Source organism: Cavia porcellus, unplaced genomic scaffold (assembly GCF_034190915.1).
Source record: "Cavia porcellus strain 051 isolate PalLab524CR breed Dunkin Hartley unplaced genomic scaffold, mCavPor4.1 scaffold_31, whole genome shotgun sequence".
Classification (NCBI taxonomy): domain Eukaryota; kingdom Metazoa; phylum Chordata; class Mammalia; order Rodentia; family Caviidae; genus Cavia; species Cavia porcellus.
Genome location: NW_026947514.1, coordinates 12,630,902 through 12,651,120, shown reverse-complemented (window position 1 = coordinate 12,651,120; position 20,219 = coordinate 12,630,902). Strand labels below are relative to the sequence as shown.

The 20,219-nt window shown below is 46.7% G+C and overlaps 1 protein-coding gene across 1 annotated transcript in view; it reads left to right on the top strand.

Moving 5' to 3' along the window:
- Positions 1-14,177: 14,177 nt before the first annotated feature.
- Dglucy (D-glutamate cyclase) overlaps positions 14,178-20,219 on the top strand; it is a 53,891-nt gene continuing 47,849 nt past the window's right edge. The window contains 3 exon segments of the mRNA XM_013155188.3: positions 14,178-14,296; positions 16,507-16,661; positions 17,650-17,772. Coding sequence (XP_013010642.3) covers positions 14,193-14,296; positions 16,507-16,661; positions 17,650-17,772 — 382 coding nt within the window. The 5' untranslated portion in view covers positions 14,178-14,192.

The window sequence follows — 20,219 nt, the reverse complement described above, 5'->3', positions numbered from 1 at the left end:
ACCACTGTCTCTGACACACTGTGCACAGTGATTATCGCAAGCAACACTTCCACAGCTCTCACTGGGGACCCAGCCAAGAAATGTCCCAAGACCCTTGAGTGTGTCAGCTCTGACTTATCAGCTCTGATCACAACTCAGCGAGGTGTATACTTTTACCAGTCCTGTTTTATAGGTAAGAAAGTAGACACCTCCTAATGATAGAGCCAAGTTTAGGGTCTGGACCGTCTGGCCTGAATCTGTGCTCTCTGCCATGATATCTGATGAATGAATGGATGAGTGGGTGTGTGTTTGGATGGGTGGATGGATGCATGCATGGATGCATGGATGGATGGATACATGGATGGAAAGAAAGGTAAGTGGGATGGATGGATAGATGGATGGACTATACCTAGACACTAGATTTTATGGTTGGTCATTTTGTAAGGGAAGAAGTATAAATGGTGCCTGAGAAGGAATTTAGGATTGGGCCCCAAATATCATCCAAGCCCCCATTCCACTCCACTTCATAGCACATGCTAAGGCTACCTCTTGACTGCCTTCCTCAGTGCCCTGGCTCCCCAGCTCCCCGGCAATTAGCACCAAAGTGGAGAGGAGTGATCCATGCCCTCTCTAAAAGATTAGAGGGGTTTGCTCAGCCATCAGGAGGGAAAAGAGGAGTTTTGTCTTGTGGAGGCAGCATGGTAGAAAGCCCAGATCCATAGGCCCTTGGGGGTTTTTAGAGAAGGGTGGGCAGGCCTCTCCTGCAGGACGGAGTGAGCCTGCTTGCCTGAAGCTGGCAGAGAAGGGGGCCTTCTGGGCAGACAGTGGCCAGGAAACCCTTAGAAATGCAAGGAACCCAAAGCAGAAAGAGAAAGTGTGCTGAAGGGGAAAATAGCAGAAAGTGAGTGTCCTGGAGCAGACAAGAGAGTGTAGAGAAGGGGATGTAGAGAAGGGGATGGGTAACTATGAAGGCCAGTGAGCACCGGAGTTAGGCCAGGGTGGAGAGTCTGCGTGAGGAAGGCAGAGGGATGGAGGAAGAGGGGCACTAGTGGGGTGGGGTGGGGTGCGGTGCTGAGGGTCAGAGGACTTGGTGGAGAGGGCTGCAGGCAGGGGGAGATGGAGAGGGGAGGGGAGGGAAGTACTTACTGATTATAATACAAAGTGGTTTAGGATTAGAGTATAGCTCAAAGTGGCTTGGGATTTACAAGAGCAAAAAAGGCTACAGGGTGACATGGGTCAAATCAAACCAAGATTTGATATTTAGGCCTTAGGACTCAGCTTGGTGCTGAGTGGAGACAGGCTAGTGTTGAGTTGGCCTACGTTCTAAAGACAATGAGGGGCCTTAGATGCCCTTCCCTGCCCCTCGGCTTCTTCTAGGAGCCCCTGTGGATTCTTGATTATTGTGCCCTCCACCCTATGGACAGAGACCCAGCAGAGGTCAGAAACCTGCTCTGCTTGCTTCCCCTGTTGAGCCAGGATTCTGCTCAGTGCCGCAGCACACAGTCGTAGGTAGTGAGATGAACGATGGCATCTGACTTCTTCCTGTCTGCTCTGAGGCCCTTAGAGTTGGTGGTCCAGGAGCCGACAGGGCCCACTGACACTGAACCCAGGCTCCAACCTTGTCCCCCTCACAGCTAAGCTCATGTGGCGTGGCCTGCTCAGGTCTCCTCTCTGCATCCTGGGGCTGGAAGTGGCCAGATTCGCAGGTTGTCATGAGGCTTAGCAGCCACCTGTGTCACAAACACCTAGCACAAAGTGGCCAGCACTCAGCAAGCAGCAGCTGTGATTTTTGTGACAGTCTTCATGTCCCAGATGCGTGCTCTTTAAAGTCAGCAGTGTTTTCTTGCCTCGGAAAGCTCAGGGTACTCGGGCCGCCAACTATATCCCAAATGAATGTGAAAACCCATGAGTGACCAGAACGCTCAGAGCAATAGGGATTACAGTTTACTCTTTCATTTCTTTCAGAATGACCTGATTCTACCTTCCTTTATATTTTTAATTCCATTTTTTTGTTACATAAGACATGTGATGCTGTTCAAAAGGCTCAGAAAAGGCAAACAGCAGAAACCTGTCTCCCTTCAGGGCCACTCCATAACACAGTGCAAACCACAGTGTGACACCATCCCTCCTGCCCCGGCCCGGCCCCGGTGCCCCCTTTATAAGCACTGCAGGCACCAAGCTTTTCCTCATCCTTCTTGAGACAGCCCAGGTGGACTCAAACAGATCCTGGGTGTGTTCATGCATAGGTAATTATCCACCTTGCCTTGTTTCCTTTATATGGTTGGCAGATTGCTTCAGACAAGCTGCAAAGAGCCACCTCGTTTTTTTTTTAAATAGTTACATAGTATCTCTTGGCATGGTGTGGATATTCTACTGTTTAATATTTTCCCCCTGAGGCTGATGTGTTAGAGATTCAATCCCCAGATTCCTGTATTAATGATATTTGGAGTTGGGCCTTATAAAATAACTAGCTGTAGATGAGTGATGAGCGCCCCCCATGACATTAGTGGCTTCATTAAAAAAAAAAAAAAAAAAAAAAAAAGGAGAACCAAACTAGTACCATGTGACACCCTCTGCCATGTTATGTTGCAGCAAGAAGGCCCTCCCTAGTTGCTGACTCTATGTTCCTGGATTTCCCAGCCTCTAGAATTTCTGAATCAAATATACTTCTATTCTTTATAAATTAGCCCATCATGGGTATTTTATTATAGCAATGTAAAACAGACTTAGACATGTATTGTAGTTCATTTAGCTACTCTGTTACGCTACCAAGTCTCCATGTGTTTAATGAAGATTTACTGGGTTGTTTCTAAATTATTTCTGTTATGGTGTTGGCTTGGATGCTATCATTTCAACCACTGCTTAAGAACATCTGTAGGATGCATTTCTAGAATTGGATTGACTCTATAATGGTAGAATGTTAGTCATCTAGGTAATCACAGAGATGTTTTTACACTGGAGTTATAGTCCTGCCAAGGACTGACAGTCTGCAGGACCCCTTAGTTGTTTCTTCTGTAAAGAGAAAAAATAGAGAGTTCTCAACAGAAAAGCGGCTTCTTGGAGTGCAGCCCAGGCTCCCTGTTTGGGTCTCATCACATTCTACCTATAGAGGAGCAAGACATCTGGGTCACCCAGAAGTGGGCTCACCAGAGATCATGGTACAAAACCTGAGAAAGTAAAAATTCAGTCCCAAAAAAATAAATAAAAATAGCAGGATATATTATAGTAACCCACTTTGATTTCCTATTAACTTGATTTGAAACCCTGTATTGCTCTCACCATCTTGTTTTGACTGATTTTACTCTATTCTGTTTTGCTTGATAGTACCAAGTTTGATAATATAGGCAACAACTGTGAAGACAGAAAGATTCACTATTATGCCCATTCTGGTTTGACTATTATCTTCTTTTGAAGTCCTGTAATGTCTTTAATGTTTTGGTTTTATTCTTTACTGTTTTGTTCAATTTTATTATAACTGGTGATATAGGTAATTCTTCTTAATATAGCAAGAGGCAGTATGGTAGCCATTGTTGATCACCTTGTATTTTGTTTTTACATTATCTGTTATGTCCATCCTTTTGATTTGACTGACTCTGTTCTGATGTCGCATTTGGTTTTACTCTCTTCAAAAAAAAGTAATAAGAACCGTGGGAATAATAAAACCCAAAATGTGTAATTGTCATTGTACAAAAGAGAGGAAAAGAAAGTGCTCTAAAGGATATAACTGCATGTATATTTAAGCATATAAGATAGATAACCATATTACTGAGTTTTTGTTGGATCATTGAACAGAACTATTTGCAGTCTTATTGTTTGAATGTCCACTTTATATGCTTTAATTTTGTAACTTGAACAACTATTTCTAAGATGACAATATGTAATCTATTAACTAGTGATTTCCTACTGTTTATTTTTTCTGAAATTCTGTATAACTTGTACCCTTTTTCTGTTTTTTTTTTTCTTTTTCTCCTTAAATAAAATTTTGTTTAAAAATGTTTTTAAATTCAGTCCCAAAGGAAACATATCCGTTCAAGAGATTCTGACCCCACAATCACTTTGTAAGGAGTCAGCAGATGGGCCTTGCTATTCATAAGATGTACTGAGAATGTCACAAGATGGCTGGAAGGGTGGATGGATGGATGGATGGATGGAAAGATGGATGGATAAATATATAGATAGTAAATATCAGCAAGGTACACTTAAACTTAGACCTGCCTTAGAATTGGGCTCTACCTATTAGTTATGGGACTTTAGATAGCATGTCTGAATTCCTTGAGGCTCAGTATTCTTGTCTGTAATGGACTTAACAATACCCTTCCTGTGAGGCTATAGTAAGGAGCCAAGAGAAGGTGTGCATAAAGGCCCTAGCTTCCTCTGGGTACCCATAAGTGGCAGAAATTGCTGTCATTTGTTATGAGTGGGCATTCTCTGATGGGTAAATGGAGGACTTTTCTTTAACAGGAACCCATGAGCATGTACTTCACCCTCTGCTTGACTCTGGCCTTCAAGGGGGACAATTGTAAGCAGGGGCTCTGGGCCTTCTTTTCCATCCAGGGGGTATGATGCCCCTCCCAGCATGCATTTCACTGGGCAGGCTTCTAACTACACTTATTTACCTCCAGGCCAAGAAAGCAATACAAAATTCACTTATATTTATATTGAAACAATAATAAATTAAGGAGAGAAAAAAACAACAGACTGCAATCTTTAGGCTACCATTTATTTGCCAGACAGCAGCCGCTGCCGCCTCCCACCCTGCACTGATGTCTTCTAGAGTCATAATGGGGTGGGGTGGAGGGTCAACAGGTACCTGTGGGTGTCTCTTTTCAGCGGGTTTCAGTGAGCTCCATTTCCTCCTCTGAATACAAGCATGCAGTCTGAAGGCTCTGGCTGTGGTCTCTGCATAGTTACAGCACCGGTCTCTGGCTGAGTCCCAGGCAGAGGTGCTAAGTCCTCTGAGTTACCCTGGGAGTCGCATTCATCCAGGACCTTAGCTGGTGACTCAGCTGCTGGGCCAGAGGGCCAGCCTGCAAGGCCCAGATGGGCTTTTGGAGACTGGCAGACAAGCATAGCTTGACCTGCCAAAGCAGCTGCTTTAGGCCACTGGGGTAGGAATCCAACCTCACCCGGCGCCTCTGGGCCCCTGGCCCCTCGGGCACCCTGCCCCAGCCGGCAGGACTGACTGTTCTCTCCTCGGTGTCTTTGTTTCTGTAGCTATTAAAGTACTCATGACAGTTTAAAATACACCTCTCCCCTTTCCAGGCCAATCTTCTGTTTGTTTTGATTGTTAGAGACTTTATGCAATCGCAAATTCTTGGTTAAAATGGCCCTGGGACTTATAGCATTTTCTGTCCTTGAGATCAGAGTTGAAAACATAACTTGGTGGTCAGGAATCTCATCGGGTATTTCTCTTTAGATTGAAAGGGTTGTGGAAAATAAGGCTGGCCCAAAACCCTCACTATAACAACTGCCCCTGGAATCATGCTGTTGTCTATTCTACAGTCAGTCAGTCATTCAACGCACAATTGAATCTTACTGTTATATTACCATGCAAGGCCCTGGGACTATTTGGATAAAAATGACATAAACCATGCCTTACAGACCACCAAAATGTGGCTTTGTAGTGCCTATTTTACTACCACACTGGAACCACATAGGAAGTCAACTTACAGGATTCCTTTCTGGACAGAATTAAGCTTTAAGACCATCTCTATGCTTTTAAATGATTTTTAAAACCTTTAGCATTTAATTCTCACAATCTGCACACTTACCAAATGTCTGTATAAATTACCATGCCTAGAATGGCATAGGGGGAGCCTAAAAAAGAAACACACAAAATTCCTACCTCTAAATACCTCTAAGTACCAGGAGGCACGGGCACCCAGACAATTGACCTGTTCTTTTGTTTTGCATAGAAAATGGAATTCATTCATTTGCTCCCTCCATCAAAAGCACTTTTGGGTCCCACTACATGCTGACGTTGCAATCCAAGCTTCAGACCCTGGGGAAGAAGTCCAGAGTGTGTCCCTGCCTTCAAACACTGCAGCGAGATAGGAGCTCAGGGTCCAGTAGAATATGAGGTCACTGTGGCTCTGGGCCAAATAAGCGTTACAAAGAATGTTCTGATAATGGGCAGGGCCCCAGAAGCCACTTGGCTGCTCTACAGAGGTAGATTCTGAGCTGCTTTTGAGGACCAGAAGGGCCTCAGAGAGGGAGCCTGGACATTTCGGTCAGGGAAAAGGCAGAGGCTGAATCACCAGCATTAGGAATTTTCCACTAGAAACTCAGACCTGCCCAGCAAGAGAACTTGCTCCAACCAAGTCCATCCCAGACAGCCCTGGAGGTGGCATCTGCTGCTGACCCTGCACCTCGCAAGAGGATGTGCCTTCTAACCTCTTCCTCATCCCCCAGATTCCTTGCAACCCAGCTAAAGACAGTACGATATTTTTCACACTCACCTGAGGTCCTGCCTTCCCTCTGCCATAAAGAGCTCGAGTCTACAAAACAAAGCAATGATCAGAAACACATCTGGCATGGCTGGGGGTAAGTAGTCCTAGATACTTAAAAAAAAACAGTCCTGGCTGAATGTGGAGGTTTATATGTGTAATCCTGAGAGGCTGAAGCAAGAGGATCACAACTTTGAACCCATCCTGAACATCTTAACCAGACTGTGCCCCAAAAAAGAATAAAAAGAGGGTGGCTGGAGATGTAACTCAGTATGAAGGCCCTGAGTTTAGTCTCCAGCCCTGGAAAAAAGAACCGAAATACCAGCTGCTTGGGGCCAGGATCCTGAGGACTTTTAGCTGCTGCATGGCGCAGACAGCAAGAGTGCCATGAGCTCTGGTGACTCCTTAACTTCCCAGGATGATCTGGCATCTTCAGCCAGAGTCTAGGTGTGGCTCTTCATTGGCGGATCTAGGGCCACCCGTTTCTGCTTTGTACAAAGAAATGCCCATCAGCTTAGATGATGAGAGGGATTTTCCTTAAAGGAAAACCACCCCCGATTATGCTGTATTCTCCTCATTTTGATTCAGACTAAGGCTTCCCCCCCTGGACTCGCCTCATTCTGCAGGTTGCACCCTCTCCTCACTGTGTCTCAGAGAACACCCAAGAATCCTGAAGAAAAAACACACATCACATTCGTCATTGACAAATAAAACTTAGGTGCCAGCCAAACGACCAAAAAACAAAACAAAACAGGTCTTTTCTAGTGTAAATACAAAAGGGAAAGCCAGCAGCATGGTTTAAAGTATTTGAACAAAACAATTTTCATTTAGTTTATTGACAGGCCTGGCCTCAGGTGCCATTTTTGGGTTAACAGTTATCTGTATAACAAGGCGCCCCAAAACTTAGGGCCTTAACACCATACTTCTCACAACTCTATACGGAGGCTGGGCTCAGTGGAGTGGTTCTTCTGTCTAGGTGGTAGCCATGAGGCCAGACTATCCAAAAGGGTCCCTCCCTCATATTTTGGTGACCCTTGGGACAATCAGACAGTTAGGCTTAACATTTTTTGCTGTCTTTTTAACTCTCTATGAAGTTTCTCCAAAATGGCAATCAAACTTTTTTGCATGGTAGCTCAGGACTCCAAGAGAGGGGATCCCTGGAAGACAAGCCTTAGCCTGCAAATGTGAACCAAGGCCCTCGGTGATGTCCTGTGGGCCAGAGCAAATCACACAGCCAAGGCCAGAGTTCATGGACAAGGGTTACAGTGGAGATGGGAATGTGCCCGGAATGCTAGGAGCATAATTTATAGAGAAGTCACTAAGGTGAGACTCTGTCCCAAGCCACTATACTCCGTCAGCCAGCACAAACCCCAGGTGAAGGCTGCTTCCCAGGACCTCTAAGGGACAACAGAGAGAGAAGCCAGGAGCCTGGGCCCAAGAGTGGGACAACCTGGGTGTGAATCCCAGCTTTGCTCCTCACTTAGCTGTGGAAGTGGAGGTAAACTGTGTGATCTCTCAATCCTCGTCTCCAAAGTGAATGTCGCCCAGACTCTTCCCCCTGGGACCAGAAGGCCACCTGAGCTGAGGGAAGGTGCTGCTGGGAAATGTTTCAGGATGAGAACAGCTCATTTACCAAACAGCTGGAAGACCAGCGGCGGCACTGTCTTCTGGGGCTTTAAATCAGATTAGGAGCCTGAAAGGATGTTTTGTTTTCTTGTTATTAAGTTTCAAAAATTGATTTTGGAGGAACACGCTCAGATGAATCATTCTGTTTCTCTCCACAAAGCGAAAATGTCTGGAGCTTACGTGGAGCCCAAGACTCCAGGGTGTGTGAAGCCCACCAGACCTTTAAGGAAGGCCCCGTGGCCTTGTCCCTCTCCAAAAGGGGACCATGGAGGCCTCTGTTCCATGTCCCGTTGCTGCTGGGGACAGTGCAGACTTTTCTATTCATCTCTAGTGGTGGAGACAAACAAAACCTAAAAACAGTGCCCTTGAGTACAGTTAATTAAAAAGGAAGCAAAGAAGCTTTGTGCATCTAAAGTGCAAATCCAATATTGGGTTAAAAATGCAATTTGTCCTCACATAAAGAAGTGGTAGCTAGGGAAGGGGAGGCCTCGGAGCTGCTCTCTCTCTCCCCCATCTCTCTCCTGATCCTTTTGGAACCCTCTTGGGCTTATGTGAGCCATGAGGCCAACAGCCTTGGGATTCCGGTGGCTGGGTGACCAGGGCGTCCTCACTGGGGAAGCAGCATTGGTGGGCACGGGTGTGTCTGGGATCAGTGAGTTCCAGGCCCCTCTGGCTAGAGTAGGAGCTGGTCCTGGATTTTCCCTCACAGATGGTTGGACCCGCTTCCCTTCACAGTCCCTGAGGAGGAAGGTGCTGGAGCTGGTGATTACACAATTTCATCACCGCGAAGGCCCACGTCATGGCCAAGTGGATATGGTGCAGGCACAGGGTGGGAAGAACTGAGGATTAACCCTGACTGAGCCTTACACTGGCTGTGTGACCCTGCGAAAATCACTTGATCTCTCTGAACCTTATTTCTCTGACTGATTAAATGTGCAAACCACTTAGCACAGAGACCCTGATGCATCCTAAGTACTCCATAAATATTAGTGAACAATATTATTGCAGAAAAGAAATACCCAGATGTTGATAGAACAACAGTTAGAATTATTTCCAAGATTATTTCTCCAATAGAGCATAATGACATTTTTCCTTGGGATGGTCTCAGTTTTAGTCCATTTTCTGTTGCTAGAGCAGAATATCTGGTACTGGGTAATTTATGAAGGAGAAAGGTTTGTGCAGGTCTGCAGTTTTGGAGGCTGGAGAAGCCAAGAGCCTAGAGCAAGCAACCTGCAAAGACCTCATCCTGCTCTGACTCATGACAGAAAGCAAAACGTTAGGCAGGCACAGGCCAAAGACAGCAGACATTAGGGGTGCTGTACCACGACCTGCTCTCGTGGGAACTGAACCAGCACCATGAGAGCAAGACCCCACCCAAAAAAGAAGGGGTTAGTCCATTCACGAGGATCCACTAACCCCTACCTCCCCACACTGGCACCCAAAAAGCCAAGATCCAATGCTCAATCGTGCAGTCTTAATTTTAGAATATTGAGAAAAACAAAGAAAATTAAAATCACTTTCAGCCTTGTAGCCTAGAGATGACAATGATTAACAAGTAGATGCACACGCTTCTAGTTCTTTCCCTTATCAATGTTATACAAAGAATGTGTCAAACACACTGTTTTGCTACCTAGTATTATTCCTTTAATGATACATCACACACGTGTTTAATGTAATCGATATATATTTCTTTGGTACCATAATTTGAGATGTCTTTACAGGGTTCCATTGAATGAATGTAAGCCCATCCCCTGCTTCCTGAGTACTGCTATGTTAAGTAATTTATGTACTTTAACTTGCTTAGACGTTTTTGAGGTAGAAATGATTATACCCATCTTGCAGATGAAAAAAGTGAGGCCGAAGATGCAGAGCCGCTGCCCATGATCACAGGGAGAGGCCGAACCCAATCCAAGCTCAGCTTGGTTCCCTCCACAATCAACACACTTCCCATTCCAGAGATTGGCGGCTGCCTCAGAGGAGGTTATACTGTTATAAGTGAGGGTCTTCCTCTCAGATCTGTTATGCCTGCTAAGTCACAAAGTGAGTGAAAGATTCTGTATATCTGCTCAGTTGGTCTGTCCAGACAAAAAACAGAAACAACCTCTTTGCCAAAAAGGAGAACCAAGTGCTTAGTAACGCAGATGAAAAGGATCTTGATCTCATTAGTCAGGGGGCAATGCACACTGCAGCCACAATATGATACCACCCCGTGGCCACCAGCGTGGCTGGAATGGAAGAGACAGGCATCCCAAGCACGAGAGACACACCACTGGTGGGAGCACACATTGGTGCAGCCGCTTTGGACTGCTTGTGGTTTCTACTAAAGCTGACTGCGTATCCGCCCTGCAACCCCAGGTAGACCCCATCCAGGGATGCACCTGTATGTACCCCAGTGTGCATGTTCTAAAATGCTCATGGCTGCGACTCTGGTGATAACCCCAAGCTGGACACTGCTGTGTCCATCCACAGGAGGCTTGGGTTTGTACTTACAGCATGACGAGGCCACACATCAGTGAGACTGAGCAACTACTGTAAAATACACAAGACGCATGCGTCTCCCAAACATAGTGTTCAGTAACAGGAAACCCCTAGGCACATGGCGTGGGATTCTCATCTACGAAGCCCAAGGGCAGGCAGAGGTAGCATGTGAGGTTATAGTCAGGATAGTGGACACCCTTACGGGGGTGGAGGTGGACAGGAGCAGGAGATAATGTTTCTGGGGGTGTCCGTAACATTCTGTCTCTTGATGAGTGTTGATTGTGTGTCTGTTCACTTTGTGAAGAGTCATCAACCTGTATGCTTAGGTACAATTTTCTGGGTGTCTCCTGCTTTAATCAAACACAAAATTAAATAGCAATTATGTATGCATTTGTCTCCCCTCCCAGGGTTCTGCCAGAGCAGCATAGTGGTCCTGCCCAGGTCCCTGGCACCGGCTTTTGAAAGGTTCTGCCAGGCCACTCGAGGTCCTGTGCTCATGCTGGGCCAAAGTAAGCCAGAGAAGTGGACGCTGCCAGCCCTGGGTGCTGTTCCCAATGTCAGGTAAAGAGCCTGGGTCCTTGGGAGTCAATGTCTGCCTGTGGCCAGAGGTTACAGCCAGGTGTTTCAGTCACCAGGGACCTCTGTCCGGCCCCGGGGAGCCTGCGGAACCCGGCACAGAGCCCCACTCAGGACCACTGCTCAGGAGCAAGTCACCTTCTGCCATTTCCACTTCATCCCACACCTGTTCCATCCCTGGCTGCCACCCCACAGTGAAATCTTTGGGATTTCTAAGGAAGTCCAGCCTGGAGAAATCCCATGAGTACTGCCATCTGTCACTTCATCATCCAAGCCAGAAAGCCGCCTGCACAGAATTCAGAAGAAAAACACGCACAGCGTCTCTAACAGAAGGCATCAGAAGAACGGGGTGCACGGCTGCTGGCTCTGACTCAGCAGCGCCCCCTATCCATGGCTTCAGTTACCCACGTTTAGCTGAGATCTGAAAATACTAAATGAAAAATTCCAGAAAGAAAAAGTCAAAAATTTTTTTCTAATGTATAGTCACTAGTAGGTTTGTTGTTGTTGTTTTTGTGGTTCTGTTTTGTTTTTGTCTTTTTGGCCTTTGGAGACAGAGTCTCTCTATGCAGTTCAGGCTGACCTCAAGCTCACTTGTAACCCAGGATTGTCTCAATTTGGAACAATCCTCCTGCCTCAGCTTCCTGAGTGCTGGGATTACAGGAGTGGGCCACCATGCCTGGATAAAAAGTCAAAGTTTTAAATGACTCTTCTTGACATACATTGTTATAATTAGTCTGTTATTATTAGTTGTTAATTTCTTACAATGATTAATTTACAAGTTAAACTTTGTCATAGATATGTATATGTAAGAGAAAACAGCATATACAGGGCTTGGGACAGGCCTCAGTTCCAAGCATCCACTGGGGGCTCTTATGTTACTGTATGACGGCCCATACACTGTCCTGGGACTCCGCTTCTGTAATTAGTGCTCCTCCCGGAGTCCTCGTCCCTCGTACTGGGCCAGCTCCTGCTCACACCTCCCCTTGCCTAGACTGTCCAACATCCTGGTGTTCGCCTCCATCCTCCTCCTATCCCATCTTCTGTCCCTCCACCAAGGTGGCATTTTCTGGTCTAAATCTGATCATGTGACTGTCCTATTAAACCCCATTCAATGCCCATCTTGGCTGACACCTTAAAGCTCCTCCTGGAGCTGTGGTGACCAAGCCTCAGCTCAGCTTTGCCCCTAACTGTGACATTGCAGGCAGCCCCCGCCTCACCCACACAGAAAGCTCCCCTGAGACCCCAGTCATTATCATTCTGTGGACTCCAAGGATGGGAGGGTCCTACAGAGACACCAGCAGGAGCTAACGTTGCTCCTTTACAGTTTTCTCTGGCGCCTCCTGCTTTGCCAAATTGGAGACCCCTAAGATCTGACCTCTCAATAAGCTGTAGTGTTTGATGCCTTCATATTTTTCCTAGCCTGCTCCCTCTGCCTAGATTATGCTTTTGTCCAACTGGTAAACTCCTATTTATACCTCAAGACCCAGCACCTCAGCCATCCTAAGTGTGTAAATCAGCTTTCCATTGTTGTAACAAAATAATAGAAATAAGCAACTTACAAAAAAAATAAAGGTTTATTTTGCCTTAAGGTTTTGTAGGGTTCAGTCCATGTCTGGCTCTTTTGCTTTGGGCCTGTGGTGAGAAAGGACATCAGAGAGGGAATGCATGACTCTCACCTCATGGTGGCCAGGCAACAAAGGGAAGAGGAAAGGAGCCAGAGACACGATACACCATCACAGGATGCTCCCAACGCCCTAACTTCCTTCCACCGGGACTGTGACCATTCGCTGTGATGTGTCAGCTTCACTGGATTAACAAACACCTCGCAGAGTCCTCACCATCTAGTGTGAGTCTGGTTGGTCATGGAGCTGTGACCTTGGGTACCATGTCCTTACCTGTTCCTCTCCGGCACTGTTTCTCTGCTCTGCTTCTCGGCCACCATGAACCAAGCAATGTAGGTCCATCACATCCTTCTCCCGTGAAGATTCTACCTTGGAGCCTGCCCATCACGGACTGAACCTCCTGAAACCGTGAGCTATATTAGACCTTTCCTCTTGTAAGTTACGGGTGTCAGGTACTGTGTCTCAGAAGCGGCAAGGCTGGCTAAAAGCTCCACAGGGACCCACCTTCCAAATGCTCCACAGCCTGGGGAAGTCTCCAATGCAGAGTCCTGGGGCGCGGGGGAATATTCAATATCCAAACCATAGCAAGAGCAGAAAATGGATTTCTCCATTCTCTGAGGCCCTCCTCTACCTGGACTGCTAAGGTTTATTGCTCTGTATTGAACTGGTTCCAACAGTGTCTCACCTATCAAGGTAGGATAACCAGTTGTTTAGGGTCTGGGGAGGGCTCCTCTCCATCTCCAGAGCCCCGTCACCAAGCATGTACCCAGCAAGGAGAATTGGCTCAGGAAATGACTTGGGAGTGAATGATACGCTTCCAACCCTGCAGGACAGAAAGGCGTCCTTCCCTGCCAACTTGGAGAGGTTCCTTTGTCCCTCGTATCCTGTTGGTCCTGTGGCCGTGGCAGACAGGGCACCATTTTCTTTCTTTTTTTTTTTTTTTTTTTTTGGCTGTTGTGGTTGTTCTCAGGCTGAGATTACAAGGACTGCAGTGCAGTGGGAGACAGTGGCTGCATTATATACACGCTGATTAAATAGCTTCTAACGGGTCACATTTTTGGGAAGCCTGCAAAATCCCACCGCCAAAATGTTCCCCGCTGTGGGACCTGCGCCTGAAATTTCAGCACTAGGCTTCCCTTCCACTCTTGTGTGTCTTTTTAAAAAGTGCATTGCCCACTAGGCATGTAGCACACATGTATAATCCCAGCATTCAGGAGGCAGAGGCAGAAGGATTTCAAGTTCCAGGCCAGGCTACATACTGAATGTGAGGCCAGCCTACATAGTGTGATTCTTTTCAAAAAATAAAAACTAAAGAAGCACTATTGAAATCCATATTGAGAGTCTGAGAGCCTACAAACTTTCCATCGTGTCCCCAGGACAGGTCATCCCCAGGTCTGGAAATACGAGTCTGGTGCCTGCACAGGCTACCTGTCCTCGCTGGAGGAGGTCGGAGAAGCTGAAGGACATGGTGACCTTTGTCTCAGGCTGCAGCTTCTCTCTGGAAGAGGCCTTGGAGAAGGCCGAGCTCTCTAGAAGAGACCCAGCAGGTCACAGCCACACGGCAGCATACGAGGGCAGGGCAGAATGGCCTGAAAATGTGTATCAACCTGCATTTTCCTGTAGGGGTACGGCACTGGCACAAGAGGCAAAAACATCTGAGCTGTGGCCGCAGCTCAGCCACTTGCTAGCTGTGCAACCCAGCAAAGCTGTTATCCTTTCTGAACTAGCTTCTCTCCTGCCCACCTCAGGTACCACTGTGGTATCCCCAGCAGCGACCTAACCCTCAATTGTAGTGCTTCTTGGCAGTTTATTGTAGCTACATCCACTAAGCTCATTTGGAACTTGTCTGGCCTACTTGTTAGTTAGGGTTCTTTGGAGCGATATTGGAAAATCCTCCCTATTTGGGGTGCGTGTAACCTCAGGGAGACTGAGGCCAACTCTATTAAGGAATTTGTGGCAGAGCTTCAGCCCGGCCACTGGCTGATGTGCTGTCTTAGTCCAGAAAGCTGGGTCATTTTCTTGGCTGGAGGTAGCCGCTGGTGGTCCCAAAGGTAGCATGGTGGCCTTTCCCGAGATGTGCCTGCCACTGGGTGCTGCCTTCCCACTGAGCCTCTGAGCTTTTTTCAGCCTTCACCTGACAAGGGGCAAGAAGTAGAGTCCCCCACTCCACTGGTCCCATCCTGCTTGCCTTTTGGAAAAGCCTGAGAATTCACTCTGCCAGATCAATGGCGGCTGCAGCAAATAGCCAGGCTCCCGGCGCCGTTTTTTACAGAGGACTCAGATTGGAGATTACATCCTGAGCTCCGGGCATTATTAAGTCCTGGTTTGGGCTCCTGCCAGCGAAGCCTGAGTTGCCTCTGATTAGAAACAAGGCCGCCCACAGTCTGCCGCTGCCTTTCACAGCAAACTGGGTGCCCGAAGGGTTTGCTTCAAACTAGGGAGGATCGAGGCAGAGAGCCACAGCTGCTGGCTGGGACCCAGGGCAGGGCAGCCCAAGACAACACTGTCATGTGAGGCAAAGACAAGAGGGGAGGGCCTCTTGGCTTACCCAGAAGCCGCTCATTTGTGAGGAAACTGAGGCCCAGAGAGAGAGAGAGACTTGCCCAAGTTCCACAGCCAACTGGACACCAGGATGCCTGGCCACAAGAGGTGGTGCCCATTGGGGAAGCCTAGTCTGCTATGCAGACACCAGGCTGACAGGCATACCCAGGCTCCATCCAGGGTGGCAACAGCAAGCCCTTTAAAGAGCAGCCAAGGCTGCCCCAGTGGATCATGGCTCAGGGCACACACACCCTGAATCCTTCATAAGCTCCAGTGTGGGCCCCAGAAACCTTCACAGTAAGGGAAAAGCACAAGGCCAGTGAGAGTCACTCAGGTCATCCTGGGCAGCTTCTACTGAGGCAGGAGCACAGCAGAACTCAGTGGCCCGGGGACAGGCCTGTGTCCCCTCTGTGAGTACTAGAGGAAAAACAGACTCTGTCTTCCCCAGGAAAGTCCATCCCTTAGGTCCCTCTGCCATGACGGTCTCAGCCTCTTAAAATCCATAGAGAAAATCCAGAGGACCCATGAAATTGAATAGAGATGTTTTTAAATTTATAATTTCTTTTTTTTTTTTTTTTGTCTTTTTCCTTTTTATCGGTACCGGGGATCTAACTCACGGCTGCCTGCTTGCAAGGCAGGCGCTTATGCCGCTGAGCTAAATCCCCAGCCCTAAATTTATAATTTCTAACTAAAATCTAGCATTTCTTCCTATTATCAATGGCAGCAGACCCTGTAATTTTGTGGATGTTCAAAGAAATCATAGATGTCTGCATCTCATATTAGCATTTTTCCTGGTATCACAAAAATATCCCATTCGTCACTTCAAAATCACAGTGGCAGTAGATTGCCGTTTTGTTCCTGAAGCTGTTGAAGAAAAAGCATGCACATTGCTGTATCCCATTTTCTCAGAATTTGATAAGTTTTCACAATATAATTGGATCCCTCAGGAATCCTATGAATTTTCTTTTATAGAATCAGCAACACTACTCTGACCAGGCCTCTGTCCAGAGCTGCAAAAGCCTATCAAAGGGGTCATGGCACGTGAAAGGTTAAGATTCCCAGCTGTAAACCAGTAATTACCGGCAAACTTCCCCCACCTCGATGTCACCTAAAAGTAGAAGGTATATTTTTATAACATCTACTTGGACCTCCTCCTTCATGCAGCTGCCTTGAACTCTGGGTGGTCCCTGCTTGGATCTGGGCTAATTTCAATTTTTCCCATTTTTCCGCTTGCTTTGTCGGACCGCGGTGCCTCGTGCCACCGTTGCTGGTTTCTGCTGCCCCCTGGTGGTCACAGTGAGACCCATTTCTAAGGACAAACCGGAAAGGCCGCTGCAGGTCTCTTGTTCCACGGCGGGTGAGCAAGGACAGCGCATCCACATCGGCCACCCAGGTCAGTGTCCCCCCTCACTTATGATTCCAACAGTGTCACTCGGACTGAGAAATGGCCAGGAACCCGCTCTATTCCCAGGGGTTTCAGGGGTGAAAGTCCTGCACAGGGCCCCGAAGCTACAACAGTAGGAACAGAACTAAAGGTATAGATGCCCACAGGTATAAAGAACCCACTAGCGATCTTAGATAAAATTCATGTGAACTTCAACGGATCCTGGGGTGGGGAAACAGCACATGGCAGGAGACTCTGTCCCAGGAAGTGAGCACAAAGTGATCTCTAATCTGGGCTGCTTATCAGTGGCTTGTGTGGGCAGGAGAAGGTTTTGCTCAGAACTTCCATTCAAACTGAAATCCATTGATCCCTAGAGCATTATGTCAATCTGAGAGTGAGTGAACTCATCTGAGGGGGAGGGATGAAGCTCTAGAAGGTTCCCAGCCTGAGGAGAGCCTGGGATTGGCCCTGGGTGAGAGCCAGAGTCCTGTCCCTTTACCTGAACTTGATCAGCTGTCTAAAAAAAGCACCTTGCATTCCATGACAAGATGGTCAACATTTATTCCCTCAGGACCTCAAGGCCACCTCAGGAAGGTTTCTGATGAATAGCTTTCTCCTTGGCGGGGATCAGCTGGACCCATTGCACCACATCCTCACTGTCCACTTCAGCACTTTGAGGGAGGCCAGGGTTAGGGGGTGCTGTGAGGGGTAAGCAGTAGAGGTCTGTGTGATGTGACTCAGCCTGTGTCAGGATAAACTCATGCTGGCTTTGTTAGCCATCTGTGCAATGAAAGAGTTGGGCTAGATGTACCCAAGTGTCCTCCAGGAAATGATATCACCCAGGTTTGAAATCTCAAGTTCAAAACCATAATGGGAAATGCAGACCGTAAGTTACGGAGTGTCCTGGGTGGCTACAGCCTCAATTCCTGTTTTCCATCTCCTTCCCCGACTTGCTTGGTGCTAGCCAAGAGGTTACAGTTCTTTTTTCCACCTGCAGAACTGTTGAGAATCAAAGAGCTTCCCAAACCTGACTATGGGGACCATGTGGTGTGGCAGCCAGGGGACGCCCCAGTATTCTGGCCTTCTCAGCTGACCAGTCTTGAAGCCGTCAGCAGCTGCAGTGTGCTGGGGCACTTGGGGACCCCTACTCTGGCCTAGCAGAGAACTAGAAGGGCTCAGGTTCTTGAAAGTGTAGGCTTCCAGGACACTGGTTTAAAAAATAAAACCAGGGGAAAAGACACAGACATGGGTCTGGAGCCTTCTGTGAATCACTGTCTAGTTTGTTTCTTTTAATGCAGGGCTGGGTCTTCTCACCAGGACAGACTGTCTTATATAGCTAAACTGTTTTGATTGAATATACTTCCACTTCCTGAAGAATCACAACCCCCTGTAACAGAAGACATAACCTTTAGCTTGGCTTTTTGAGACATTGCAGAGGTTGGTAGGGCCTTGAAAACAATGTGAGAAGTCAAGAAACACAGCTAGACAAACCATTTCATACAGCACACTAGTATCCATGGGCAACTAGCTCCTGACCCCCTGTGGACGCCAAACTCCGTGGATGTTCCAATCCCCTATGTATTCTTACTTAGAAAATAGTTATGTATTCTCCTGTATATTTTAAATTATCTTTAAATTACTTATACTGATTATAATCTAAAGCTATGTTAATAGCTGTTATACTGTATTGTGTAGCAATAAAGACAAGAAAAAAGTGCATGTGTCAACAGAGATATAGGTTCTTTCTTTCAAATATTTATGACTCATAATTTGATGGATACAGAGGGCTGATTGTATATGCAACATGATGCAAAGCAATACAGTCAGTACTTTTTTTTTTACGAAGGGCTACAAGGATATTACAATGAAAAGACATACAGGCATGCTCTCACTGGCTCACAGGAAGATCGGCATGTGATAGAAACATTAAAAATAATAACTCTTGGGCCTGGGATATAGCTCAGCAGTGCAGAACCTGCCTGGCAAGTGTAAGATCCTGTGTTTAATTCCTTGGTACCTCCCTCAAATAATAATAATAATAGTAACTCTTCCAGTTGTTATAGGTGCTGGAAAATTCTGGCCAATTTCAGTCACACTTGCATTAGAAATAATAGAACTGAGCCTTACAGCAGCTCAGTTTATTTTGGAAGAATTCATGAGCGTTTAGCTATCAGAATGCACTCAGGATAGGGAAAGATTCTCTAATAATCTTGGTGAAGTATGCCAACCTCCACAGGCTTCTACACATTCATCAGTGCAACGTGCATGTATTGAGCACCTACTGTGTGCCAGGCATGAGCTCAGATCCTGAGAATCCAAAGTTGCTTGAGATAAGATGGAGCTTTCAGGGAGCGAGCAGCCACTTCTGAGTGTGTATAGAGGGCAGCGGTGTCTACATACGCCCACACATACGGAGTGTCTTTCCATCAGCCACGGGAGACGCCATGCAAAGCCGCTCTCCTAGGTGTCGCCATCCCGACACACGCCTGCCCTTTAGCAAGGATGGTGATGGCATATATAATCCCACATGCGGATAAATCACGTCATTGGTCAGGGTCAGCCTTGACTCATTCTCAGGCTTTCAGTATTTAAACTTCTATTGGTGACAGATTAATTGCTGCACACTGTACAACCAATGGGGAGAGAGCCTTGGGTCACACTCTGAGCCGACGACTGGTCTGATGTGGACTTGGCTTAAAGAGGGACCTGTTTTACTGAAAATGATGTTTGTATCCATCAGACCCATTAGTTCTTCCTCTTATATATCACTTCTAAACGTTACACATTCGTCATTAGATTAACCTTCTGACATGTTGGCTGACTCCAGCTTTCTATGAAATCTAAGAAACCACTGTTTTTGTGAAATTCAAGACATTGTTCTTCACTCAATTCATGTCTCCATTTATTGAATGCCTATCGGGTGCAAAGCACTACGTAGGATTTTTTAAATGAATAAGCAGAAGTTCCTCTTCTCAAGGAGCGTTCTTCAAGGATAACTCCCCTTTGGAAGGGTTAGAGTTAGAGTACTCACAGATAATAGGCGGAAAGGATGGATTTAGGTAGAGTAACTGTTAAGCCCCAGGATCCAGGCACCAAGATAAAGAAGATAAGAGTCATGCCTGGTTCAGTATTGCAAACCATCATTTACTGAGGGTTTACTCTGGATCAGGCACCCTGCTGGACACTTTTACGTTCATTTTCCAATTTAAGACTGACAACACCCAGAGGAGACATTATCATTATTTTGTAATCAAAGAAATAGGCATAGAAAGGGTAAGGTTGCATCTCAAACTAAAGCTACTTCTTAATAACTATCTTGACTCACCTCGTGTGGCCTGTAATCTAGGAGAACGTGCTCTTAAAGAATAAAACTAGCATAAGCCAGAGCAAGATGGTAAGTGCTAGGAGAAAAAATAGAAGCTATGTTCACAGAGGGAACCAAGCCTAACATTTGCTAGGAAACAAAGCAAGAGGGTTTCATGCATTGTAAGAGCTGAGATACATCGCAATTTACTGAGAATCCCTTCTGCTCTCCATAGCTTCAACTGATGGGATATTCAACAACTT